At 57.5% G+C, this 25,906-nt stretch overlaps 3 protein-coding genes across 5 annotated transcripts; all 3 read left to right on the forward strand.

Moving 5' to 3' along the window:
* Positions 1-340: 340 nt before the first annotated feature.
* FBF1 (Fas binding factor 1) lies at positions 341-14,555 on the forward strand. Of its 3 annotated transcripts, XM_082774624.1 has the most exons (30): positions 341-794; positions 1,115-1,142; positions 1,808-1,849; positions 2,152-2,242; positions 2,576-2,636; positions 3,126-3,176; positions 3,333-3,477; positions 4,046-4,126; positions 4,972-5,091; positions 5,949-6,102; positions 6,369-6,502; positions 6,975-7,077; positions 7,173-7,526; positions 8,141-8,224; positions 8,502-8,596; positions 8,782-8,840; positions 9,070-9,114; positions 9,206-9,340; positions 9,574-9,674; positions 10,120-10,326; positions 10,731-10,838; positions 10,965-11,104; positions 11,269-11,387; positions 11,504-11,626; positions 11,964-12,149; positions 12,898-13,074; positions 13,238-13,375; positions 13,475-13,607; positions 13,956-14,062; positions 14,371-14,555. In XM_082774624.1, exons 1-30 carry the CDS (start codon positions 792-794, stop codon positions 14,452-14,454), a joined length of 3,408 nt encoding a protein of 1,135 aa, XP_082630750.1. In that variant the 5' UTR covers positions 341-791; the 3' UTR covers positions 14,455-14,555. The 3 variants fall into 3 exon arrangements, with proteins under 3 accessions (XP_082630750.1, XP_082630752.1, XP_082630751.1); XM_082774626.1 differs by lacking the exon at positions 10,120-10,326; XM_082774625.1 differs by lacking the exon at positions 9,070-9,114.
* A 312-nt stretch (positions 14,556-14,867) lies between these two features.
* MRPL38 (mitochondrial ribosomal protein L38) lies at positions 14,868-19,349 on the forward strand. The gene is made up of 9 exons (XM_082774691.1): positions 14,868-14,937; positions 15,159-15,338; positions 15,890-16,018; positions 16,093-16,301; positions 16,634-16,706; positions 17,314-17,359; positions 17,681-17,839; positions 18,239-18,375; positions 18,713-19,349. The coding sequence occupies exons 1-9, from the start codon at positions 14,880-14,882 to the stop codon at positions 18,847-18,849; spliced, it is 1,128 nt and encodes a 375-aa protein (XP_082630817.1). The 5' UTR covers positions 14,868-14,879; the 3' UTR covers positions 18,850-19,349.
* Positions 19,350-21,215: 1,866 nt separating this feature from the next.
* Positions 21,216-25,064, forward strand: TRIM65 (tripartite motif containing 65). The gene is made up of 6 exons (XM_082774697.1): positions 21,216-21,718; positions 22,157-22,252; positions 22,326-22,562; positions 22,708-22,879; positions 23,153-23,233; positions 24,151-25,064. Exons 1-6 carry the CDS (start codon positions 21,281-21,283, stop codon positions 24,720-24,722), a joined length of 1,596 nt encoding a protein of 531 aa, XP_082630823.1. The 5' UTR covers positions 21,216-21,280; the 3' UTR covers positions 24,723-25,064.
* The last annotated feature ends 842 nt before the right edge of the window (positions 25,065-25,906 follow it).

Consider the following 25,906-nt stretch of genomic DNA (forward strand, 5'->3'; position numbering starts at 1 on the left):
TTCTCCAGCAACCCAGCCCCCTCCATCGGCCAGCTTCTAACTGGGGGGGGGTTGAACCGCTTCCTGAGCGCCTGGAAGGGGGACTGCAGGTAGGAGACTGTCCCTTTTCAGCAGCCAAGCGCTGGCAGGACCGCAGCGGGGCTGCAGATTTGCACCCTCCCTGCCCCATTGCGCTGCCTCCCGCCCCTCCAAGCGGGGGGGGGGGGGGTCCTCAACCGCCCTGCCCCGGATACTGGGGGCTACTGGGAGCTGCCGGGAGCTGCTGGGAGCTGTAGTTCGCTGCCTGAGCCCGGCGGAGACTTCTCTTCCCAGCGCCCCGTGAGGGGAAGGCCCGGACCGGGGCCTGCGGCCTCCCCTGGCCTGAGGCGGGCGGCGCGGGGCGGGCCCGGGGCTGGGGGCGCTGAGGGGCGGGCGGGCAGCGGCTGCCCCGGCCCCGGGGGGCACGGAGGTGGCTGAGGGGGGTCCCCGTGTGAGACCTGCGGGCTCCCCTCGTCCCGCTCACACCGTTTTTCCGTTTTTTTAATTAAACTCGCGTTAAGCCTTGTTTTGCGTGGCTTCGAGAGGTCCGAGCAGCACAGGGGGCGTCTGGCAGGCTGTAGAGAGGACCCAAGCGGGAGAGGGAGGTCTGTTTAACTGAGACGCAGCCAGCTGTGAACGCAAACCAAGAAATCTGCCTCTTGCCACAGGTGGGAGGTTGGTGTGGAGGTGAGCAGTGGTGTTAGACCCCCTGCGAGGTGCAGCTTGGACGTATAACCAGGCCTGTCACAGCAAGGGAAAGCAGAATTTCTGCCATGGTGAGTGTGATAGGGTACAATGCAGGCCTGGGAAATCCAAATTCGATGCTCTGGCATCGCTGTGTGGAGGCAGAAGTGGTCCCAGGGACTAGAGGCTTCTGCCCAGCTTGTGTGCTCGCTGGGCTCTCTCAGAAGTTATAAATATCTGCAGTTCCCCAGCATTTCGTGTGCTGTTTCCCAAACGGCATGGGCAGGAGGAGGGCTTCGTTACTGCTTAAGGGGTTCTCTGGAGAACCTGCCAATGGCTTTAGTGTGTTTTGGGGAAAATCCAGGTCAGATCTGCTTCATTTTGTAACGAGGGAATTTGTCTTTCTCCATAGGCTACAAAATCCAAGAAAAGTTTAAGAGGTATGTACGCGCTTGTGTTCTCCTTTCACTGTCTGTAGGTGCTTTGATCTGCTAGGAATACGTGGAACAGAGCAGATGGGGGACACTAGGATCAGGCAGCAGTCGTGGCTACTGAAATAACTTATGATCCATGCCTGAAGGCTACTGCTCAGGGTATTATACTCTTCCTGAACCAACAATGCTCACCTGCCTCTCAGATTGAGTGGATTTGTTTATTGTGATCATAAATTCCCTCTCTTGGAGACTTTTCTAGGTCCAGAGAACATAAGCATTTACTTTAGTTCTTCCCACAGCTGTTCCCCAAGGCCTTGTTTAGAGGCCTCCTGCAGCCTTGAACACTGTGATGCTTTTGAGTTGCCCAGAGGCTCACAGATTAAGTGCTGCTTGTGGCCAGTGACTAACTGAATGGAAAGCAGCTGGTATGCTTGATAAAGATAAAATAGCATTTTGGGCTAACTGAAGCTAAATCATACATGTATAAAATATTGGACCGAGTCATGGTCCTGGCAATTCCCTCTAGGCTGGCAAGGAGGGCCTGATGATGCTTGACATCAAGCCTTTATTTTGGAGGATTTCAAAAGAGCAAGCCTACTGAAATAGGGAGCTTTTCTACACCTGCTTGGTGAGCCCACCTGCCTCAGCTCCTGTAATTTGTCTCGTTCTAGGCTCCATTGATGACGTGTTGGGTGACCTCCTGGGATACGATGGTAAAGCGCATCTTCTCTGCAGCTGGAAGGGTGGCATCCTCATCCTGTTCCTTCCCGGGAACAGGAGGTGGTGGTGCAGGAGCCACTGCTCTCCAAGGGAGCTCCAGTTGTGAGGGGGGATGAAGCAGGGAGCAGAGCTGAGTGCAGCTTCCCAGAGGCCATTGAACAGGGTTGGACATTGGCTTGGGGAGCGCAGAGTGAAGCATATCCATTTCAAAGCCTCTTGTCCCATTAGGAAACAGCAATTTCCCCTTTGGAGTGCCTGTGTCTGTCACCCTAATCTCTCCCTGTCTTATTTCCAGACGAAGTCCCTGTTAAATCTGCTAAATCTTCCCAGCCAGCCATTGTCAGCAGTGGGAGAGCCCGGGGCACCAGCTTGCAGGCCAGCAAGAAGTGAGTACCTTCCAAACACAGCCTCTCCCATTTGCAGAGCTCTCTGCACTCCCCACGTCCTTCTGACCTGCCCTGTCCTTGTCTCCTCTGCCTCACTCCCTGCCCCAGTAGCAATTACATGAGAAGGAGTTATCTGTGATGGCTTTGAGAGCTGGGAACGCAGAGCCTGAAGCTTTCCAGCAAGAGCTGAGTACCCCCAGGCCTGTAAATACCTATTACAGCAGTTTTTTGCTTAAACATAGCAGTCCCAGCACTACTACTTCATTCCTAGTGCTGTTTTTAGCCTTTTTCCCCAGCTCACATGTGCTGCTAACCCCTAGGCTTGTGTCACAGGTCCTTTCTGGAGGATGATTTCTTCAGCAAACTCCCTGCAGAGGACGTGGAAGCTGCAGAGGTGAGCCCCAGATTTTGAGAGACTGGGTATCCTGAGAGCTGGAGGTGAGCTGGGCTGAATTTGGCCCTAGCATTGCTCCGTCCAAGTCAGCAGTGGGATATCAGGGAGGAACCTTGAAGTTTGGCTGAAGAGGTGACCCCTCTGCAGGGTGGGGAAGATGGGGCAGGGGAGTGGGTGGATGATGAGCTTACAGATACCCTGGATGAGGTGAACCCTAACCCAAAGCAACGTTCCTGACATTTCTCCCAGGGACAGCAGGATGTGAGCAAAGGACTCAAGGCACAGGGGGTTTCCAGTAAGGAATGCACCAGGAGGAATTAAGCATGTTTTCTCATAAAATGAGGAGAACCAGGGCTCTGAGTGCTGGAGCACTTTACCCAGGTCTCTGGTAGATGCAGATGATGGGGGTCCTGAACACCAGGCTGCTTCTTCTGGGGTGAGGAGTTTCTGAAGCCTGTCTGTCTGATCTCTCCCCTCTGTGGCATGCAGGGATCCAGTGTCTCCGATGCAGACCCACAAGCTGTGCTGCAAACCCTAAAGGTAAGTGCACAAGTACCCATCAAAGTACCCATCATCTCAGCCCCACGTGTCACAGCCTCCAGCACCAGCTGTCCTGCTCATTTCCCTGAGGCACGGTCCTTGTGATGGCCTGGCAATCACTCACCCTGCTGCCATCCTCACCCTGTTGCTTTCCAGGACATGGATGACATGGAAGCTGATCTCCTGGGAATATCAAAACCCAGTTCTGGGCCAGGGAAGGCAGCCACAAAAGGCCCTGGGAAATGTGACTCCTCGGAAGGAGCAGTAAAAACTTCAGGGAAGGTGGCAGCTCCTGAGAAAGGTATAAAGGGAAGCTCTGCTCTTCTTTTAACAGCCTGATTGCAAATAAATAAGGGGTATTTAGATGCTAGATAGCGAAAAAAAGTTTATTTGTTCCCCAAATTCCTTTCTTCTGGTTCCTGTTGGGGCTGTCACAGACAGGGCATTACTCTGGCTGTGTGTTGTCCCTTGGGAGATCCCTGTCCCAGCCTCTTGTCGTGCTGTGATAACATCACTACACCAGCAGTGACGACAGCCATGCTGCAGCTGCCTGCCAAAGGCCGTTTAGTGGCTCCCTGGTGCCTTGCAAAGTGTTTCTAGTGGGATCTGCTTGATCAGCCTGGAAGGAGAGCCAGAGGGGTTGCATTTAAGATACATCGGTCCCCAAACTGTCCTCTTTCCGAGGCACTTTTCTTCTTTTCTGCAAGGAGGCTCCTCTAGAGATGTTCCCACCCCATAGGGTCACAGGGCCACTGTCTGTCACAACATGTGCTTTTAGGGGGCTGCTGCAAGAAGTGACCTTCAGCTGGGATAGGGTAGGGGCACCTGTATCTGCACTGCCCTGAGTGAGCTCTGGTCTCTCTTTCTAGGAGAGTCTGCACCTGTGACGGAAAAGAAGCCACTCTCATCCCCACCTGCTTCCCGACCGTATAAGAAATTTAACTTTGAAGGTAGGATCTCGCTTCACTTCACCTCACAGGTGCCTGGCGACAACTGAGAACCCTGTCCTTGCCTTTTGCCCATAGCTGGCCTCTGCTGTAAAGTGGAGGCTTGGCTGGTTAATGAGATACAGAGCCCTTCACTCCTATGATTCTGCTGCAGATCTAATCCCATAAAAGTGACTAGAGGAAAAAAAAAATACAGTGCCAGTCTCTGCTGCTGGAGTTCCCATCTCTAGGTGGGAACAGGAGCACTTCTAGGCCTTCTCCAGGAATGGAAAGTGATTCCAGAGGGCACCTCTTTGCATTTGTGTTTTCCTGTGTGCTTTGCTGTTTGATGACTGTCTGTTACACTCAGACACCCTTGTATCAGAGAGGGATTCCATCCAACTTCCAAAAGATGAGGCTGGAGAAGAGGTTTCCTGGTACAGATGAGATCTGATTGTCCAAGTCAGATCTTGGTTAAAGCACAGTTAAAATCCCTAAGCCCAGTGGGCTTTAGGTGAAGCTGATGGGAGGGCTTTCTTCTCCTTTTTTTCTTTGCCTGAACAGTGTCCAAGTGTTCAAGCACCCACATCTTGGGTTATTTTCTTCAAGGAGAAAGAAAACATGGAAAAAATGAACAGAAATACAGTGACTGAATGTTTAAAATTCAGGGATATTTTATTGTATCCCTGCAGAATCTGCAGTTGTGGCTTTGAGCAAAACTGGTCTCTTGTCCCATGTGCTCCTGGTGGGGGTAGTGCATGGCTTGATGCAGAATTGTTCTTCTAAGTAGCATTGAGTTTGTTATTTTCTGTTTGTTTCCTTGTTGCTGTTACTACTCTCCTTTCCTGACCCTACGGGGTAATTCCCAGATTTAGACGATCCTTTAGCTGGGCTGTTATCTGATGAGGAGCAGGATGCTCCCAAGAAACCAGCTCCAAGAGGCTGTGAAAGTGTCCCTGAGAAAAAAACAGAACCGAGCAAAGACAAAGGTAAGTAGGCATGCTCAACACATCCTTTTTGTATTCAAATCAGCAACCTGGACTGGTTTGTGTGAGGTCCAAACTGATGAAATTGAAGGCTGCCTAGTTCCATCTGGTGTTAACCCGCATGGTCAGTTATAGAGCAGCTTTGTGGTGGGGTTAGTTGTAGTACAGCTCACCAAGGGCTTGATATTTCCAGTGTGCCATAGGTTACAGCACTGGCCTTTCCTTTCTGGGAACAGAGGTTCAGATCTTACACACGGCCTCGTTCAACCTGTGTCGGGCCTTGCCAACTGAGAACAAGTTTACTGGGTCAGAGTTGAGGTGGCTTTGAGCACTGCCACCCAAGCCAAAGCCTGTTCAGGGCACCTCCAGGTTGGATCCAGGTGTACAGTGGCTGTGTTTAGTTGCCATCCCTCTTGTTCCTGCAGTAGGGATGTTAATGGATCTGATAGTCCCCTAGAATCCCCCTGCACCCCAATAAATCTGCTCTGCTGCAGAGAGGGGCACAAACAGCCCCTGGTGGGTTAGGGCAAGGTCTAGGGCGCACTCGTGGTATAAGGACTCATTTGTGGGGAGGCAGAATTACCTGGTCAGAAACTTGCAAAGCTAAAAATCTGGTGTGAGCCAGAAACCTCATGTTCACAAAACCCAGTGTTGTCCCATCAATAGATGTGTGGCCACAAACCAGGAAGGAGTGCACTGCCAATTTGTCACTCGCTGTGGGCTTTGGTCACAGAGAAGCACTATTTAAAGGTGACTGAGAGAAAAGGGTACACAGGGCTGCTTTGATTTCCTGTATTTTCCATGTTTTTGTTTTTTTAAACCCTGATCAAACTTTCTTCTGTCTGTGATCCCACCCCCAGAGCCACCCCCACCCCAGACACCCCTTCACACGGCAGCCCCGGTGCGGAGGAGGGAGGAGCTCACGTTTGAAGATGATGGTGATGACCTGATGGATGCGCTGGGATTTGGTAACAGCCCAAAAGGAGACAAGAAGCAGGGAAAGAAGGCAGAAGAGTAAGGTGACATTCGTGGGCAATGAAAATGCAGTGGGAGTAAAGCTGGGGACAGCTTGGATGTGAGATGGTGCCTCCACACTCAGTAGCAGCTGCTGAAAGGCGGGTGGGGAATGCTGCAGCACTTCAAAGCTTCTGCCCTTGGGTCCCAGAACGGAGCAGGAGCAGCCTCATTTCAGACAAGAGTCAGGACGCCCTGGCAAGGTTATGTATTCTGGAATGGCCCTGCCTCTTGAAGAAACCCATCTGCTGCTGTGCCCTTAACAGGGAGGAGGTGCGTCCAGCCCGCTCCAAGCTGGATGAGTTACTGGGAAGAGGCTCCGTCGCCAAAATCCTGGAGCGGCCGGGCACGGGAGAGAGCAAGGAGTTCAAACTGGATAAGAAGTACCAAAAGCAGCCAGGTGAGCACAGCCAGGGATGCTGGGATGGTCCAAAGAGGTGATGGTGTTGGCTCGGGATAGCAAGATGGATTTCTAATGCCCTTGCAGGGCAAGCACCCTTTTTGTAGTGGTGAGTAGGGTTACTAATGAGCTTTCTGTCAGCCCCACGGGGAAGGTGGCTAATGTAAAACGTTAATATGGCCTGGAGGCAGACTGAGAGCGTTTGCACAGTTGCTGCAGCTCAGGTGATGATTGGTAATCTACTGAGTAACTCAGTCACGTTTGGGCGTGGGCTGATTCCTAATAAAGATCCTTTTCCCAGCCGCAGTGGGAAGCGTGCTGCTCGCAGGTTTCTGGGGAGGATGTTTCCAGCGGTGTTTTCCCAGAGGCAGCGATCCCAGTGGGAATTGCAGGGGAGGAGGAGGAGGTGGGCTGGTGCCTTTGCAGCTGGCTGCTCCTCTGGGCACTGACTCAAGCCTGCTTGTCTGAACAGAGAAGGAAGAGGGCTGGGACGAGGAGGAATTTCTCTTTGGAGCCTACCAGCCCACGGTGGCCTCCACGCCCGAGGGCCGGCCGTCAAGGAGGCAGTCTGTGAGGTATTGTGCTCCAGGTGCTTCTGTAGCTCCAACTCCCAGCCATGTGGGCAGGGTCCCCTTGCAGGCAGGCATGCAGCTCCATCTCCTTACGGCAGGTTTTCAGCTGAGAACCTCAGTGAACCGAAACCGGACTCACGCTCCAAAGCTCCTGCAGCCAGCCAGAGCCCCGTGCGGGCCAGCAGGGCTGGGGGTGACTGGCTGGGCCTGAAGGATGAGGATTTTATGGATTCGGAGCCACCATCGCCAGCTAAGGCCAGTCCTGTGCTGAGCTCCCGCCAGCTCCCGGCCACGGAGGGAGAAGCCCCTAAACCCACCTGTGGGGAAGAGGAGAACTGGCTGAGTGCTGCTTTGTCTCGCAAGAAAGCCCAAGCACAGGCAAAGACCCAGGAGAGAGGTGCTGCGCCCCTGGAGACCCCAAGCAAAAAAACAGACCCCCACCCTCCCTCCAGGTAAGGGCATGGTCAGCGTCTCCTGTTTGTTCCATGCGTTGCTGCTCCAGCAGGACCTCAGAAAGCCTTGGCTTGGATTTAAGGAATTAATTTTAAGCACTTTCTCATCTCAGGTTGGGGTAATAATGCAAGACCCCAGTGATCCAGACCACAGCCTATCCCATCTCTGGGCCCTTCGTTTTCCAGTTGCAGCCAAGATTTCACGTGCTGCCCTGGGTTCTTTGGAGCTGCCCTGGATCAGCGCATCCCCAGGGCCCACCCTGTGCTCCTTGTTCCTCCCTTCACTCCTCTTAGTTCCAGGCAAACCACCTCCTCCAGTTGGGGTTTTGCATGGATTTAGACTTGTGCCATTCAAGTGGGACTCCGAGGCACTGTGCAGACAAACAGATGTCTTTTGGGCAGGGATGTGCTGCCCAGGGGAAGCGGTTGGATGCGGTGAGGAGGAACGCAGATGATAGAGATTTTGGGGCGTCTTTGCTCTACCTGCCACCAAAAGGCTGAATCCTGCCACAGCTGGGTGGGGCAGAGGCCTTCACCTGTGAAGCGCTGGGGAAAAGGATCTTGGTTTTCATAATCTGCTCGGTTCTGCCACATATGATGCTTTTTGCTTGCAGCCAGCCAACCACCCCCGCAGGAGCACCCCCACCAACACAGGCAGCTGCCCTGCAGGACAAGGCAGCGAGCGCAGACAGCTCTGGGTGAGGCTTCCTTCGCATTTCGGGCATCCTGAGAGAGGTGGCCTGCAGAAAGCAGCCAAGGGAGATGGGGGAAAGGGGAGAGGCGGTGGCCAGCAGTGGTCAGTTTGGTCTGAGACCCCTGTAACAGGGAGGGAAGGCAGCTCTGAAGGACCTTTGGCTGGTTATTTGCTCACAGTGGAACAGCCAAGCTTTAAACTTCAAAAAATAACACCCGTGCACTTTTTCCCCGAGCTGTGACACTGCTGTGCATCATTCCCACGTGTCTGTGTCCATGCAGGCACCCGGTCCCGTGGCTCAGCACTGCGACACAAGCTTCAGCTCACCCGTCAGATCCTGCAAAGGGAGATTCCCCAAGAGATGCCAGCGCCAACGGTGTGTTTCACGTGGTGGCTCAGTTTGGGCAGCAGCTGGATCCAATTTGGGCTGGCTCTGTCCCCAGGGTCAGCTGCTGGAGCAGAGCAGGACCCTTGTCTGCCTGAGAGACTTGGACCCTCATCCTTCTGGAAGGGGATGGATTCCATTGCCGTGTCCAAAAGATGATTTTTTTATCCTTTCAGGCCCTGCAGCAGCATCCCCAGCACCGCAGGAGGTGCTGGGCCCTGCCCCACTTCCTCAGGTGGGTCTGGTGAGACCATACCTAGAGGTGCAGCACCCAAACTCTGCCCCCAGCAAGGAAGAGCCTGGTGTGCTCGTGTCTGGGTGGGGGCTGCTACATTTACCTGGGGAGAGGAGACCCAGAACAGCGATGGGTTTGGGCTGGAGAAGGGTAGAAGAGGAATCATTGGGGCTGGATTCACCCCAGAGCCAGGCTTTACCTCCCTGACAGCATCCGTGTGTCTCTGCAGGTTCCCACCCCCAGGGCACCCCTTCAGGCTGCCCCACAGCTGCAGGTGAGGCCAGGTTCTTTCCCTCGGGAACTGATGGCCATGCTGCAAAGCTCCTGATCCTAAGGGTCTTGGTCTTCTCTCTCCATCTCCGCAGGCTGAGTTCCCAGCCCAAGGCTCCCTGCACGAGAGGAGGCCAGGAGCTCCAGCAGCGCAGGTCTATCAGGATGTGACGGGCTGTCAGGCAACACTGCTCAGCGCCCAGGCCCGTGTGGTGGAGCTGGAGAGCCAGGTGAGCCCCATTGCCTCACCTGGGGGGCACAAATCAAAAAAAATAGTGGTCCTTGGGGGAGCACAAATAACCCCGTGGGAGGAGAGGAGCCGGATCTGCTCCAAATGGCATCAGGATGGCAGGGGAGAGGGGAGAAACCTCCCAGTCCGGGGATGCCTTCAGCTGCCAGGTGGTGCTTTGGGAACTCTGTACCCAGGGCAGCACCAGGACCTTCTCCCCTGGGTGCCCCCCAGGTCCGGATGCTGGAGCTGGAGCGGACGCAGCACAAAATGTTGCTGGAGAGTCTCAAGCAGCGGCACCAGGAGGACCTGGATCTCCTTGAGAGAGCACACAGGTACCGGGCTCTCACCCACAGCTGTCCCCCGTGTTGTGACCTTGTCTATAGCTCTGTCCTCTTTCCTTGCTGTGGGAGGGCTGGGCTGCTTCCCAAATCTGTCCCGAGGTGGGCAAGCACAGAGCCACATCAGTTTTGGCCAGGTGGGGACCCGCAGGTGAGCCAAGGAGAGGGTCTGCGCTCACCAGCCCTGTCCTGTGGGTGACAGGAGGGACCAGTCCCACTGCCAGCGTGTCCCCAGCCAGGGCACCTCACTGGCTGGGAGTGGGATAGCTCAGGGCTCAGATCAGAGCAAGCAAAGTGCCCCGTGCCTCAGTTTCCCTGCATGCAGTGACACCAATCCGCTCACTAAATCCCCACGTGCGCTTCGGGTGGAGAGCACCAGGTAACGCCACGAGAGCAGCATTTCTTCCTCACCCTGACCCCCGTCTGGGTGTCCGGGCAGGAGCCAGATGAAGGTGGTGGAGGAGACTTACGGGCAGCGAGAGGAGAGGCTGCGACGGGAGAAGGAGCAGCTGGCAGCTCAGCTGCTGTCGCAGAGCCAGGACGCAGAGCGGGCCCGGGCAGAGCTGGTGGCACAGCACCAGCAGCGTGTGGCCACGCTGGAGCAGCAGAGTGCACGGGAGCTGGAGCGGCTGCGAGAGCTGCAGAAGTGAGCGTGGCGCGCACACGGTGCTAGTCCAGTCTTCCTCTGTCTGGGGAGTGGTTTGGGGACACAGTGAAAGGGAAAATCTGGCTCCAGAAGCGCTGGGTTGGGGGCAGCTTGGTGGCCTTAGGAATGGGATTTGCTTCATGGATGGGCAGAGGGAGATGTGGCAGTAGGTATCATTTCAGAGTGAAACGCAGTGTATTTTGAAAGGAGAATCTAGCATTTTATCTTCCCCAAACCCCTTTTATTCAGGTCCCTAAGTCACTGTTGTCTACACAGTTTATGAGAGAACAGTTTTCAGCAAAGTAACCCGCGACCCCCAGATGTAGCCCATCCCAGCTGTGCCCACCACAGGGAGCCGCAGTTTGCAGCAGCCCCTCACGGGCTCCTTCCTCCGTGCCCTGCAGGTCGTCTGTCCAGGAGATGCGCAAAGACCACGAAGAGCAGCTCCAGCGGCTGAAGCGGCTGAAAGACCAGGAGATCGACGCGGTGACCAGCGCCACTTCGCACACCAGGTACCGATCCCTGCTGTCACAGCCCCCCGCCGAGCCCTGGCCGCTCAGTTCCCTGCCCTACAACCACAAATGCCCTTCTCCACCATGGTGCCATGAAGCGTGTCCCACAGGCGCTCCTCTCCGCAGGTCTCTGAATGGTGTCATTGAGCAGATGGAGAAGTTCTCCAGCGACCTGCATAACCTCTCGCACAAGGTGGAGGCCACGCACCACACCACCTCCCAGGAGCTGGCCATGGGGGCGCGGCAGCGGGACGAGCAGCTCAGGGGTACGGCTGCCCTTCTCCTGGGCTGAAACGGCTGCGGGGTGCCCCCAGAAAATGGGGAGTGTTGTCCTGACTCAGCCAGAGGGTGGGAGCCCCGGCTGGCAAAGCTCTGCCTGCCTTGGCCGTTGGACACCTCAGCTCACAGCGCTGCTGCTGCCTGTCCGCAGTGCTCCAGGACAGGCTGTCGCAGCAGCAGAGGGACATGGAGGAGGAGCGGAGCCGACTCCAGGAGGTGATCGCCAAAATGGAGGCCAGGCTGAGCGAGCAGACTCGGCTGCTGGAGCAGGTGAGCACGTGTCGCGCCCTCTGGGTACGGGGAGGATGGAGGATGCCTCTCCCGTTGGAGACCCTTGGTTTTGGAGCCTGTGAGTGGCACCTGTCTCTCCCCTGTGCCTGGACCAGGAGCGGTGGAGGGCAACAGCAGAGCAATCCAAGGTGGAATCGCTGCAGCACTCACTGGAGGAGCAGCGGCGAGTGATGACCCAGCAGTTCTCCATGGAGCGAGCGGAGCTGGAGAGGGCGAAGGTGAGATGGGGCAGGCATCTCCGGGTGTTTTTCACATCTCACGAGTCTGCCTGGGGCTGCACTGTGGTGTGGTGGATGAAAGAGACGGGTGCTTGGCTGAAGCACCCCTCCACCTCCTCCATCCCACTCTCGGTCTCGCAGTGAATCTCAGTCAGAACAACTGCCTGACATGTGGATACGAGGGGCCAGAGCTCTGTGCAGGGTTCACCCCGAGTACCCTGGATTGGACCAGCCTGTAGATATTACATGGAATTTATCTGCAGGGATGGGTTAAAGGAGAAAATCCTGTGGCTGGGGGACTTAGTGCTGTCTCTCTGCCTCTTCTGATGCTCTCCAGAGCGCTTTGCTGGAGGAGCAGAAGTCGGTGATGCAGAAGTGCTCAGAGGAGCGCCGGAAGCTGGCAGTGGAGTGGGCCGAATTCCACACCCAGCAGCAGCTGAGCAAGGAGCGGATGGAGCGCGATATAGACCGAGCCCTGCAGATGGACTCCCAGAGAGAGGGCACCATCATGAGCCTGGCCAAGGTATGGCCCCAGAGCCCCTTCCCGTGGCACCCAGCGCTGCCTGGTAGGCAGCTGGGCTCCCCCACGGGGTCACGGGGAAAGGTTCAGAGCTTGCTTCTCGTGTTTAGGATGGAGGGGATGGAGGCATCCCCCTGGGTCTGGTGGTGAGAATCGGGCTCTTCCAGGGGCAGCTCTTGCCAGCTGGTTGTAGGTGTCAATGCAGATTGACATCGGTCCCATCTGCCTCTCCCCTTTGCCTGGGAGGAGTTTGGGGCAGCCAGACCAGGCTCCTCTGCTGTAAGATCCAAGTTGGGTGAGAGGAGGCAGCTGTGATGGGTTAAGCCAAACCTCACCGTGCCATGGGGATGCGTCCAGAGCCAGTTCTGCTCTCTCTTGGGGCTGTTCAGAGGGGATGTGCAGGGTGTGCCAGAGCTGTGTTTCTAATGGCTGCCACTGTGGTGGTAAATAACCATGGAGCTGGATAATTCTCCTGCTGACAAACTGACATGCCTTGTGCGTGTTTTAGGGTGTGCGACATGGTGAGGGGCTCCTTCCTTTCCAGGGAAGGAGTGTGTGTGTGTACACAATCCCAGCTCCTTGGTCCCCATGGGTGGATGGATGAGGGCACTGTTTGGCGTTGCTCTGCACCCCAGGCCTGGTGCACACAAGTTGTTTAACAGGGGCAGACCTCTCCCGTCATTCAGAAAGACAGGGAAAATTGTCCAGGACAGGTCTGGTAACACATCGGTTGCCCCCACGCCCATCCCAGGAGCAGGCAGAGCTGAAGATACGGGGCCGTGAGCTGAAGGCCAGGGAGGAGCAGCTGGCGAGGGACAGGGAGCTGCTGGACGAGGCCTGGCACGAGCTGAGGCTGGAGAAGGAGAAGGTGAAAGGGGCTGCGCTGCGCATCCGGCAGCGGGAGGAGGAGATCAAAAGCATGAACAAGGTCAGTGGAGCCCCCGAGCTGCGTTGCACAGCTGCACACGGGCTGGCAGCAAAGCTGGGGCATCACACCCCTCCTGAGGCCGTGCATCCTACTCCTGTCCTGGGAGGGGAATGAGGGGATGCACAAAACAAGGAGCCCTGTCCCCATCCTCTGTTCCTTGCAGCTCTCATCCCAGAAGTACGAGGAAGGGGAGCAAGCCCTGCGGGAGGCGTGCAGGCTGGAATCCGAGCACCAGACCCGGCTGCAGCTCATGCAGCAGCACCTGGAGCAGCTGAAGCAGCAGGAACAGCAGCTGCAGCAGGTAACTCCTCATCACCATCCCTTTTCGGACTGGGGCTGCCATCCCCAGGGCCTGAACCTTGCCACCGACCTCTCTCCTTTTCTCCTGGGGCTGGGGCAGGAGCGGCTGAGCATGGCTCACCAGAGGAGGCAGCTCGAGCAGCTGCGCGAGGAGCTGCCCAGCAACCCCACGCTGCTGCTGCCCACAGACCAGGACCTCGGTGCCCCCACCAAGAGCCTCTCCGGCGTGCTGAGTAAGGCTGATAGGAGGGGCAGCTGCGCTTTTATTTCACATCTCGGGAGTCTTGGGGTGCTCCTGGGGGCTGTTTAGCTCCCCTTCATATGAACATCAGATCAGGTTTGGTGTTGCCCCCCCGTACCCTCTGAAGGAGCTCAGTTGAGCTCTGTGAGCCAGGGCAATGCCAAGAGGGAGCAGAAGGGGTCGGGAAGGGAGAGGCGGGTGGGCTAAAGCCCATTTGTGCTCAGAGATTGAGGACGACTCCACTACGGGGACATTCAGGCAGCAAAAAAGGGATGCTTCATTGCCTCCATTTGTCTTTCTCTAATGGCAATGGGGCTGCACCCTCGGGCTCTCATTGCAGGCTTTCCACCTCCTGTTCGGACATTCCCCGGGCACAGGAGTGCAGGCACGGTCGGCCCCACGGAGCTCTACGCCAAACTGCTGCTGCTGAAGCACAGGGCCCAGCAGGTGAGCGGGCTGGAAGGGGCTTCAAGCCAGCTGGCAGGGAGCAGGGCTGGGTGACGCCACAGGACGAGTGGCTCTAAAATCATCGCTGGGCTGGGCTGGGAGGGCTCATAGAAGCCGTGGGCACCCAGAGGAGCGATCCCAGAAGTGGATCCTTGCTTCTTGTTTCGCGTTCCTCCATAGCACCCCTGGCTCGGCGGTGTTTCTCCCTTCACCCCATCCCTGCCGGCTCTCCCACGCTGTGGTTTTGTGATGTCCTCCCCTCCTGCCAGCCCCCTGCCAGCTCCTGAGCCTTGCCCCTCTCTCCTCAGGACCGCGATTTCCTGGAGGATGAGCAGTTCTTCCTGCAGACCCTGACGAAAGCACCCTACAACACGTCGCCTCTGTCAGCCTGAGGAGCTGGCTGCGTCCCCTCAGCACGCTGCTGAGGGCAGACGGGGGGGGGGGGCGAGAGAACAAACAATAAATAACACCCGTTTGGGGACATAACGCTGAATTTAATAACAAATTGTTTATGAGCAGAGCCTGAAGCCCTTTCCCACAGCGGGACAGAGGTCTCCAGCCCTCAGGGTTTTTACTTTTTTGGCTAACGTGAGCTGGGGGAGGGCGGGGGCGATCTGTGGGGCTGGAACTGGGGGGACGGGACGGGACGGGACGGGACGACCCCAAGGCTGAGGGGAGGCGAAACACTTGGGGTCAGGCACTGCGCGGGGCAGCCCCGTTGCCATGGCAACAGAGGGGGCCTTCGGCGCAGGGCCCCGCGCGGCGCAGCCGTGGTTGCCATGGCAACGGGGCCCTTCCGCTGAGGGCGGCGCGCATCATGGCGGCGCCCTTGCTGAGCGCGGCCCTGCGGGGAGCCCGGGCCTTCGGCACCGCCGGTGAGATGGGGACGGGGACGGGGCTGGGGGCGGCCTCGAGGCCCGGGGTCCCTGGGGGGGACCGTGGGGAGGCCCGGGGGAAGCAGGTCCGGGAGGCGGGGGGGGCAGCGTGCGGCCTGCTCCGACCCCGGGGCCTCCCTGCGGCCCCTCGGCCCTCCTGCAGCCCTTCCCCTGCAGCCCTTCCCCTGCAGCCCTTCTCCTGAAGCTCTCCCCTTTTCCAGCTGCTCTCTGCAGGCGGGCGGCCCCGCTGGGCCCGATGCCGAACGAGGAGATCGATGTCGGCAAATTGGAGGCGCTGGAGAAATACCGCAGCTTCACCCGGTACTTCAGGCAGGCCGAGAAGGAGGGCAGGAAGGCCCGGTGGTGGAAGACGTACCGGCAGTACGCCAGCCCCGAGCCAGGTACTCGCGGGAAGGGCTCCGCAGCTTTGTGGCTGAAGGTTGGGGGCACTGCCTGTTATTGGGGCTGTGGGTTGGCCCCAAACTCTGGTCTGTAATGACGTGATGAAATGGTTTGGTACGAGGCTGGCCCTTTTGCAGAGCGTGGATATTTTCAGGGAGACAGATAACCATTTTCTAGAAGGAGAGAGGCTGGACAGAACCTGCCAAAACAGGCAGGATAGATAAGGGATTTCCAGAAACCTCTACAGTATCCAAGAAATAAGACCAGGAAACAGCCCTTTAAACCATATGCAGCAAGTAATGTAGTTGGATTGGTCTGCTGAGGACCCCAGACTTGCTCACCAGGTGGCAAACTCCCAGATCTGGGCATGCAAGGAGCTGGGCAGGGAAGTGTGGAGGTGCAGAGGGAAGACAGAGAGGTGGCAGAATCAAGTGACTGATGGCTGCAGTTTTGTGTCTCTTTCTTCCACTTTCTAAGCATATTGTAGAGCACTTTTGGGGGCGGGTGTTCGGATTTTATACATAAATGTTTTTTTCACCCCTCTTTAAAGAACCGAAGACAGACATCAGCCTGCCGCGTGGGAAGCTGTTGAAAGTGAAGGAACGTCAGGAAAGAAAAAAGATCCTGAAGCAGAACCACCAAAACGCCGAGATGGAAAGAGCAGCACGGCTCCGGACTGGTCTGTGCCCCGCTGCTCCCCGCCCCAGCTGCTCCCTCTCCCAGCAGCTCCTGCAGTTTTCTCTCTCCCCACAGCACTCATCCCCCTCGACGAGGTCAGAGCAGAGTGGGAGAAGACCAGCGGCCCGTTCCACAAGCAGCGCCTGGCAGAGTATTATGGGATATTCCGCGACTTGTTCCAGAAGGGCACCTTCACCCCCTGGGTTAGCCTGAGAGTGGAGTACAGCCAGGAGGACGAGCACCTCGTGCCGGTGTACTACGGGAACATGGTGACTCCAACAGAGGTGTGTGAGCAGCCCTGGCCCCATGGGGAGCCTGTTTCTTTCTGCCAGGTGCTGCTGGTTGGCATTGTCCATTCTGGGGGGTTCTTTTATGAGGGTATTTCTTCTGGGGTGAAGGAAATAAGGTTTTTGGGTGGGATAAGGACAGAAGTGTGCGATGAGATCAGTCTGTCGGCAGGCTGACGGCTCTTAACACTCCTGGGGCTCTCCAGATGGAGCTGGGTTACTCTGACATGACCGTGCCCGTGACAAATTCACGTTCTCTGGGTTAGAAATCGTGACCTGACCTTAATGGAACCTGCTGCTCAAATGATTTCCATTGTCTTTACATTTAGGCTTCCAATCCCCCTGAAGTGTCATACGAGGCAGATAAAGGCTCCCTCTGGACTTTGTTGCTCACAAATCCAGGTGAGTGCAAGGCTCTTAGAAACGTGTTTAAATTGGGTGGTAGCACTCTGCTTTTGCTTAGCTCCTGTTTCTTTTGGCTGTGCAGTCAGAGATGATGTGACAGCTGCTAAGCAGGGGCTGTCCCCTAAGCTCCAGGTGCAGAAAACCACTTCAAAGACTGGAAAGGAATTAGAATTTCCTTATTTTGAGGGACTACACTCTCAAAGAAACCACATGAGTTCTGTTTTCTGAGTATTTCTGTGCCCTTCTGTCAAATGCGAGACAAGAAATAGATGTTTGCAGAACATTGCCTGCACAGGAGGGTTTGTAGCCTCCCCACATCTAGCAGTTGAGAGATGGGACAGTGATGCAACAGGACTTTTGTCATGGTATGGAGCAGGCAGTTCCCTGACTCCACTCATTTGTTTACCCCCAAACTCTCCTCTTCCTTGGCAGCCTGGCGAGGGAGGTAGGTTAGCTGGCACGGGGAAACCAGGGCACAGTGAAGTGAAGCAACCAACCCAACGTCACCTGAGGTGTCCTTTTTGTGAGGATCCGGGCGTTCTGACTTTGGGGTTGATGCAGACGTGGAGTTGTCACTGAGGTGTCTGTGTGTGTGTGTTTGCAGATGGGCATCTAAGAGAGACTGACGCGGAGTACCTCCACTGGCTGGTGTGAGTACAGACAGCAGAGCCGCTTCTTGCAGTTTGGGATTGTTTTTGCGGTCCTCAACTTTCCCTGATGCTCCTGCCGTTAGCTTCTGTAACCCTCTGTTCTGGGTCCTGCTGAAAATGCAGTAGTTGCAGATGTTGCTGCTGCTCGGCATTGAAATCACTGGGTGTGATTTTTTCTTCAGTGAAATCAGCCCCTACTGTCTGTTTGCTTGTCAAACACCAGTGTGGAGCTGAGGGTGACCTGTAATCCTGGATGAAACTGCAGGTCGTAAAGGAGGAGAATGACTGGGTATTTAATGAAATAAATGTGTTTGTGTCCAGGACAAACATCCCAGGCAACGACATCAAGGCGGGCAAGGAGATCTGCCACTACTTGCCCCCCTTCCCCGCCATGGGAACTGGCTACCATCGCTTTGTCTTCCTCCTCTTCAAGCAAGAACGCCCCATAGATTTCAGCGAGGACGTTCGGCCAACGCCGTGGTAATTCGGGCTTCCACTGGGCAGTTTCTCTCTTCCTTTGGCTGAGCTGTTATTGCTTGTTATGACCTCGTGCTTAGTGCTGCTGTAGCAGAGCAATTCCTCCCAGTCTGTGGGGTTGTTCCGAGCTGCTTTGACTTTGTGTGTCACCTGAAGCCCCAATCTCAGCCCTGCAAGCACCACGGGGTCCTGTTGCTTTAAACCAGGCTGTTAAGAAAGCAGCTCGCCCTGCCTAGGGCAGAGGTTCATGCAGAGCTGGAGAAGCTCGGAGATTTTCCTTTAGTGATTGCCTTTTGCACGTTTATTGTGTAGACTCTGGGATGATGTGGGGAAGTTGTTGCCTAGCAGGGTGCCGCAGGAAGCAAGCTTCACCTCAGCTCTCGTGCTCGTGTCTCGTTCCAGCCACAGCCTCAAGATGCGAACCTTCAGCACGTTCGACTTCTACAGAAAGCACGAGGACAGCATGACCCCAGCGGGGCTGGCGTTCTTCCAGTGCCAGTGGGACAGCTCCGTGACCTGGGTCTTCCACCAGCTTCTCAGTAAGAAACGCAGCGTGGGGGAGTGCTGCACGGGGCTGCTCAGGGGCCGGGCTGTGCCCCGTACATCATGCACGCCATCGGTGAATGAGCTCTCGCTGTAAGCTCTTGCTTGGTTCTGGCTGTCAGAGCTCCCTTACCTGGTTCTTACTGAGCCATCTTCCTCCACACTAACAGCAGGCTGAGGGAACAGCCTCTACGAGGCCATTTGGAACGAGCATTTTAAAATAACAGCAAGAAGAGCCTTCACTGGGGCTTGCTTGAGCAGCCCTGGTCTCAGATCTTGTTGGGGGAGGGCCCGGGGTTTGAAGCCGAGGCATTTTGTGTGTTCCCTTTGCAGATATGAGAGAGCCCGTGTTCGAGTTTGTGCGGCCGCCCGTTTACCATCCTCCACAGGTCAAGTTCCCGCGCCACCAGCCTCTGAGGTACCTGGACAGGTACCGGGACACCACGGAGCCCACCTACGGCATTTACTAGCCGCCTCCTGGCCCCGGTGCCTGCTGCAACGCAGGCCCAGCAGGTGGGGCTGCTGCCTTCCCTGCCTTCACACCGCTCTGTGGACCGGAGAAGTCTGCACCTCTAGAGGGAGACAACAAAATCCCGCTCCCTTGGCTGTTCCACTTTGCTGGCAGCGCTGGGAAGCGTGCAGCTGAGGGCAACAGGCAGTCGGTGCTGGCAGCCACATGGGAAAAAGGCTATTTAAGAGCACGATGAAAATAAATCCAGGCTGCAGCCTTGCTACTGGTTCTGTAGCAGAGCTGATGAGGAGCAGAGGCAGAGCAGAGTCCCCCAGAACTGCCCTGCCTGGCTTCTCTGGAAGGATCATGGTTCTCCTTTTGCCTGTTTATGAAAAACCAGGCTAGGCCAACCTGCACCTCCTTCCCTTATCGGTGCTGGGCTTCAGGACTGTGCCAGCTTTTATTTCAGCAGTCCTGTGAAAGAGATGAGTCTGATTAAACACGCGCGGAGCGACGGTGGTGGCGCTGTCCTGTCTTTTTTGGGAAGAGCTCAGTGTGTCAGCCAGCTGCTGGGGAGCTCGGCGGGGCGCAGCAGGGAGGCGCAGCCCTTCCCTTCCCCTGGCCCGGATCTCCTTCCCCTCTTGGGTGCTGTGGGGAGGGAGGAGCGCAACACGCAGGTGGTAAACGTACATGGGAGACATTTGGGAAGATAATCTCTCCTAACAGCTACTCAGGCGGGTGGACCTCAGTCTCCTTCCCCTCACACAGCCAGCCCACACCAGCTGTGGATAAATGATTAAAGGCAGAGCTGGCAGGGCTGGGGCAGACGTGGTGGCCTGGCACCCTGCCCGTGCTGTACCCCAGCTGCAGACACTGCTTTCTGCTCTGCTTGCTTTTTTCTTTCTTTTTTCCTCTGCTTTCTTTATGCTTTTTTTTTCTGCTTTCCTAGGAGTTGGACTCGATGATCCTTATGGGTCCCTTCCAACTCGGGATATTCTGTTATTCTACGACTGTAGAATAATGCCCTTAGTACAACCCCGTTCTCATGTTTTAAATAACCCCACCCAAAAATCAGCGTGTTCCTGCCATTGCAGCTGCCTGTCCCCAGCTCCCAGTAAGTTTATCTGACGTCCCCCTCTTCCTAAACCCCCGCCAGCAAGCAAAAGAGCTTGTGCAGCAGCGCCCGCCTCCTGCCATTGCTCAGGACTGTGTCCTGAAGGGTTTTGGGGTCCGGTTTAAGCAGGGGTGGATGAGCTGGTGGGGTGCAACTGGAAAGCTGGTCTCACGCAGTCCCAGGCAGAAAAAGGTCACGTTGTGCTCCTCTCTCAGTTTTTAACACTTGTCCAGAACTTGATGCAGCCAAAATCAATGTTTTGGAAGCTGCTGCTTGTCTTGGCTGAAGGGGTGCTGTGGGGTGCAGCAAATTGTGACAGACCCCGAGGCCCTGCAGCCTGGGGAGGTGACTTTGAGCTTCCCCCCCGCTACGGAAGGGGCTCTGCCCTGCTGCCGGCAACATCCCTGGCTGCAGCAGGTGAATGCAAAGCCAGGACGTATGCAGAGGTTGCAAAACTTGCAGGTTAAGGCCGACCTGCCCATGTTTTGCAGGCTGGGAGTGTGCACACAGCGATAAGACGCCTGCAAGGGTGAGTAGATAAGGCTGGGACTGGAAGGCTGTAAAAGCTCCTGGCGTTTACTTGTGAAACAGCTGGAAGACACAAAGTGGAGGCGTGTGGTGCATGGCAGCGCAGCCACCTCCAGGCAGCAGACCCCAGCAGCTGTCTGAGCAGGGGCTGATTGCCTGGATGAAATCTCTGCTGTGTTTTGGGTGCAGACCCGCCAACCCGCACCCAGGTGGCAAAAGGAGCAGGCCAGGAGTGTCCGGCCCTAAGGAGCGGGGGCTGCAGGCGGTGGCACAAGCCGACAGGAGCTGGATGAGATGGAAAGCTGCGAGGCTGGGCTGTGGCACAGCCCTCGTCACCGCAGAGGGAGGGGACAAGGGGCTGCAGCAGCCATGAGGCTGCCAGCGGGGCTGTGCCGAGGTCTCACTGTCAGCCACGACTCCTGCGTTGCTCAGGGACCGGGCTCTGGCAGAGCTGAGGATGCCAGGAAGCTCCTTCCAAAAAAAAAAGAGTGAAATTAAATACAGAGGAATGTGTATCCATGGGAACACGCTTGCTTCGGATGCTGTTAGCCTCTGCCATGCGTCTCCCCGCGCTGTCACCGTGGCACTTTCTCCTCCCGCAGCGCCCTGCTGCTCCCAGGGGGGCACAGGGCAGAGCCCGCGTGGCTGAGGGGTGAGCAGCCACCCACTGGGTGTCCCTTTAAGGGTGCACCTGGCTCGGAGCCCTGACCCGCCTCTGAGCTCGGCGTCACCCAGCTCTTCCTCCTTCCCCAGCGGGGTTTCTGTTTCTCCAGCTTCTTTCCCTCGCTGCCCCGATCCCAGGCACGAGATGGCTTTGTCCATCTCGCCCAAGCTGGAGGAGAAGCTGGTGTGCTCCATCTGCCTGGAGCTCTTCAAGGTGCCCATCACCTTGCCCTGCGGCCACAACTTCTGCAAGCGCTGCATCAGCGACCACCAGAGCAAGCAGGAGCAGGTGGCCGCCGGGGCCAAGCAGAGCTACCCGTGCCCCGAGTGCCGCCAGAGCTGCGCGCCGCAGCTGGAGCTGAAGAAGAACGTCACCCTGAGCAAAGTGCTGGAGCTGGTGCAGGGGAGCAAGACGGGGGTGAAGCGGTGCGAGGTGACCCCCGGCGGGCTGTGCCCGCGGCACGGGAAATCGCTGGAGCTGTACTGCGAGGACGAGCAGCGGTGCATCTGCTGCGTCTGCATCATGCGACAGTGCCAGCGGCACCGGTGGGCGCTCTTCGAGGAGGTGCACTCCAGGAAGCAGGTGGGAAATTGGGGCGGTGGGAGGCACGCGGGGTGCGTGGTGCGGCACCCTCTGCTGCTGACCCCAAAGCCAGGGCTGTGATGTATCAAAGTGTACTGAGCTGTGCCTGGCCTCTGCTGAACTGCCACGGGCCCTGGAGATGCCACCGGCACCCAGCGGCTCCCCCAGATGCCGGGGGCTGTTGGAGCAGCAGAGAGCTGGGTGAACCCAGCAGCACGGGTTAAATAAACATCATTGCAATATTTGTGATCCCCCTCCCCGATCTAGAGGAAACAGCTCTAAAGACACAAAACAAAGCAAAGCCACTTTGTGCCCCTGGACGCAGCCTCTCCCCTTCCCAAGCCTCGTCCTGCCCCCTGAGCCTTGTCCTGGAGGCTCCGGGGGGCAAAGCGAGCAGCAACGCGCTCTGCCACGGGGTGTTGGTGCTCCCCTCCGCAGGCCCTCCTGGAAAAGTCTGTGAAAGAAGCCCAGGAGGAGTCGGAGAAGATCGAGCGGGCGCTGCAGGAGCTGGAGGAGCGAACGCAGAGCATCAAGGTGACGCCGTGACCGCCTCGGCGTTGGAGCCACAGGTGGGAGCGTGCTGGGTCTCACCGGTCTTCCTCGCCAGGACTCCTCTGAGGAGCTCAGATCGGTGATCCTGAGCAAATTCACCCACCTGGAGAAAAGCCTGCAGGCTTTCCAGTGCCAGATGGTGGCCAAGGTCGAGCAAGAACTGTCGGCAGCGCTGAGACGCGTGGAGGAGGATTCCAACACCCTAAAGGGGCACCTGGACACCCTCAGACAGCACCAGGAGCAGGCACGGGACCTGCTGGTCTCCACTACGGACCACAGGACCTTCCTCGAGGTACCGTCCCGCTCCTTGCCCCGTAACGCTGGCCGTAGATGTTCTGGGGGCACTCAGCGGGGAGACGCGCGGTGTCTGTGGGCAGGTTTGGGAGCTGCTGCTCCTCCCCAGGCTGGTGCTCGGGTGTCTGTGTGTCCGTCCGCAGGAATTCCCCCTGCTCCCGGCCTGGGAGAGCCTGGCGGTGCCACCCCCGGTGCAGTTCGACGCGGCCGGCGTGGTGGAGCCCCTCAGCGAGATCCTCACCGGCATCTCCCGGCTCCTGCTGGAGGATTTGCCCGGCGCCATGGCCCCCAAATCCCCCGACCCCATTGTCCCAGGTAAGCTCTCTGCTTGCGGGGCCACCCCACAGGGCTCCATGTCACCCGGGGCAGTGTCACCATGCTGGGATGGGGACACGCGGCTGCTTTCCAGCAGATGAGCATCAAGGGGGACAGGAGGAGCTGGGGGGCTCCCCTGTGTGTCCCCTCCTTGCTGGCAGCACACGTGCCGCCTCTCAGGCCTGGACACGATGGATTTCCTCCCCCTCCTCGCATCCAAGGGACGAGTTTTTGGGTGGTGTCACTCAGCGTGCCTGTCCCTGTCCCCCACAGGCCCGGTGCAGCCCAAGGGGACAGAGATGAAGGCGGCGACCCCTCTTCCCAAGTGCCAGATCCGAGCTGAGTTTCTGAAGGGTGAGGAGCACGGGGGGGATGTTGTGGGGCTGGGAAGGGGCTCGTTAGGGGGACAGCAGCACCAGGACGGACTTTCCCATAAAAATGGGGGCTGCCAGTGCCTGGCATTGGGTCAGTCACTGCAGATCATGCCCTAGATCCCCAGGCCCCCATGCCCAGCTGCATCCTTCCCTTCCCCTCCCTGGGCTGATCCCGCTCTGATTCCTTAGGGACCCGTTCCTAAATGCTCCTTCTCCCATCTCCTTGATGGAAAAAAAGGAGGGATGGGGTATTTAGGGCTCTTTGCTCAGGTCACACTCTTCCCAGGAAGGCAATCGGTGCGCATGGGACCTATAAGGATTCCTTCCATCAAGTCCCACAGACTGTTCTCAGCGTTATTAATAGCCAAAAGCAAACAAACAGAAAAACTTAGTTATGAGCAGCAGACCTAAGCCCAGAACAGGCAGCTGGGCCAGGTTGCTGTGGGGTGCTGGGCCTGCCACGTGCCAGGAGGAGTTACCTGATGAGAGTAACTCCCTGCAGTTCCATGTTTGCTCATCATCCACCTGGTTCCCTACCTCCACCCACATGATATTTTACTCTTAAAATCGAGCACCTCTCCTCCAAAATTACCCCTGAGCCGCTGCACGCTCGCTAGGTGCTGCTGGCTTTGTGTTTTCCCCCCGGGGGCTGTGCAAAGCGCAGCGTCCTTGTGCCCCCCCAACTATTTCTGGGCTCTGGTTCGGCTCCTCATAGCTGGGGGGCGGGCTGGTATCGCCCCCACCTCCCTCCTCTTCTCCTCCGAGCCAGCTGCGCGTTGTTCCCCTCTATTTTTGGGGCAGCCCTACATAGCTTAAACCACTCCAGCTGGCGCGAGCCTGGAGCCATTAAGGTGGGACCGAGCATTCCAGCCCCACGGGTGCCGTTTCTCTCCCCAGACCACCGCAACCTCACCTTCGATCCCGACACGGCCAACAAGTACCTGGAGCTGTCCAAGGGCCAGCGGCGAGCCAGGCACGGCACCGGCACCGCGGGCGGGTGGCAGGAGCGGGGCAGCCCCTTCGAGCCCTGGCAGGTGCTGTGCGAGCAGGGCTACGGGCAGGGCTGCCACTACTGGGAGGTGACCATCTCCAGCCACTCCGTCATCCTGGGGGCCACGTACCGCGGCCTCTCCCGGCGGCAGCCCCCGGGCCACAAGTTCAGCATCGGGCTGGACGGGGGCTCGTGGGGGCTGCAGGTGCGGGAGGACGGCTACCTGGCCTGGCACAAGGGCCGGGAGGAGAAAATCCAGGAGAGGCTTTATACCCAGCTGGGGGTCCGCCTGGATTACGGCCGGGGGCTGCTTTCGTTCTACGGGCTCGGGGAGGAGATGCGGCTCATCCACTGCTTCCACGCCGTCTTCACCGAGCCGCTCTACCCCGTCTTCTGGCTCTGCGAGGGCCGCGCCGTCACGCTGGGCCGCAGGGATCAGCCCCAAGCACCATCTTTGGGGCAGGATGGGGTGCAGTGACTTTAATGAGAGGCCGGGCATCCCCATCAGCCCTGATTTGCATATGCAAATAGCACAACGGTGACACGTCACAGGGAGAAGATGTGCTGGTAAGGGTGATGCCCTTGCAGCGGAATCAAGGCCCCACTTGCTGTGCGGGGTGAAAGGCCGTGATTCTCTTCCTCTCATCCTGGAAAAAAAAAAAAAAACCAAGCCTGGAGGAGATTTGGGGTGGGCCCCAGGTGCTGCAGGCAGGCTGGAGCGGGTCCCCAGCCCTCCTATGTCCCTTGGCAGAGCCACTTTTGGGGGCACCACGCTGCAGCTGCTCTTTGTAAGATGCCGCTTTCCCAATAAAGGGCTGGTTTTCTACCGGTTTGACCTCGATGCTGGTGGGAGATGTGAGACCAAGAGGCCGGGGCAGGGCTGAGCTGGGCGTCCCTGCTCCCACATCCTGATGGGGCCAGCAGCAGGAAGCAGCCCCTCGGCGGCGGCAGCAGCAGCAGCAGCAGGTGCGTTATTTACCGCAGCGCTGTGATGAGGACACCTGCCCTCCTGCAGCTCTGCCCCAAGGCTGATCCGGTGTGGAAGAAAACCCCAAGCTTTGAAGCTTTCCCAAGGGTGAGAGCGCAGCTCCGGTGTTTCCCCAGAGCTGCTGGTGAGGAGTGACTGGGTGAAACTGGGCACCGGGTTCAGAGGCACTGGGGCTGTGTGTGGCGAGGAGCCAGCTCGCCGTGGTTCCTGTGGGGAGAAGGGGCCTGGAGGAGGAATCGCCGCCTTCGGGGGCAGATGGGGCTCGGCTCTCTGCGCTCCCTCCTTCCCCCTGCACCTCCCGGCCCTGTCCTTGGGTGAGCTGGTGTGGACATGGGAGCTTATCCAAGATGAAAAACGGCCTCTGCGGGGGTCACCCTGTGTCTAGCGGGCAGCTCCACAGACTGAAAGCACTTTGCTGCCTCCCTGTCCCATCCCAAACCCATCCCTGTCCCATTCCCATCCCTATTCCACTCCTTCTTCATCCCATCCCCATCCCAAACCCATCCCCATCCCATTCCCACCCCTATTCCCTTCCCTATCCCTGTCCAAACCCCATCCCCATCCCCACCAGCTCCCTCCCAGCTCCTCAGTGTCCCCGAGGACCAGGCCCCCGGCTGCCCTTCCCCATCCCCGGACACGGACTCGGGGACGCGACCTCTGCCCGAGGGGGGCTC

Source organism: Aythya marila (genome assembly GCF_965140915.1).
Source record: "Aythya marila genome assembly, chromosome: 18".
Classification (NCBI taxonomy): Eukaryota; Metazoa; Chordata; class Aves; order Anseriformes; family Anatidae; genus Aythya; species Aythya marila.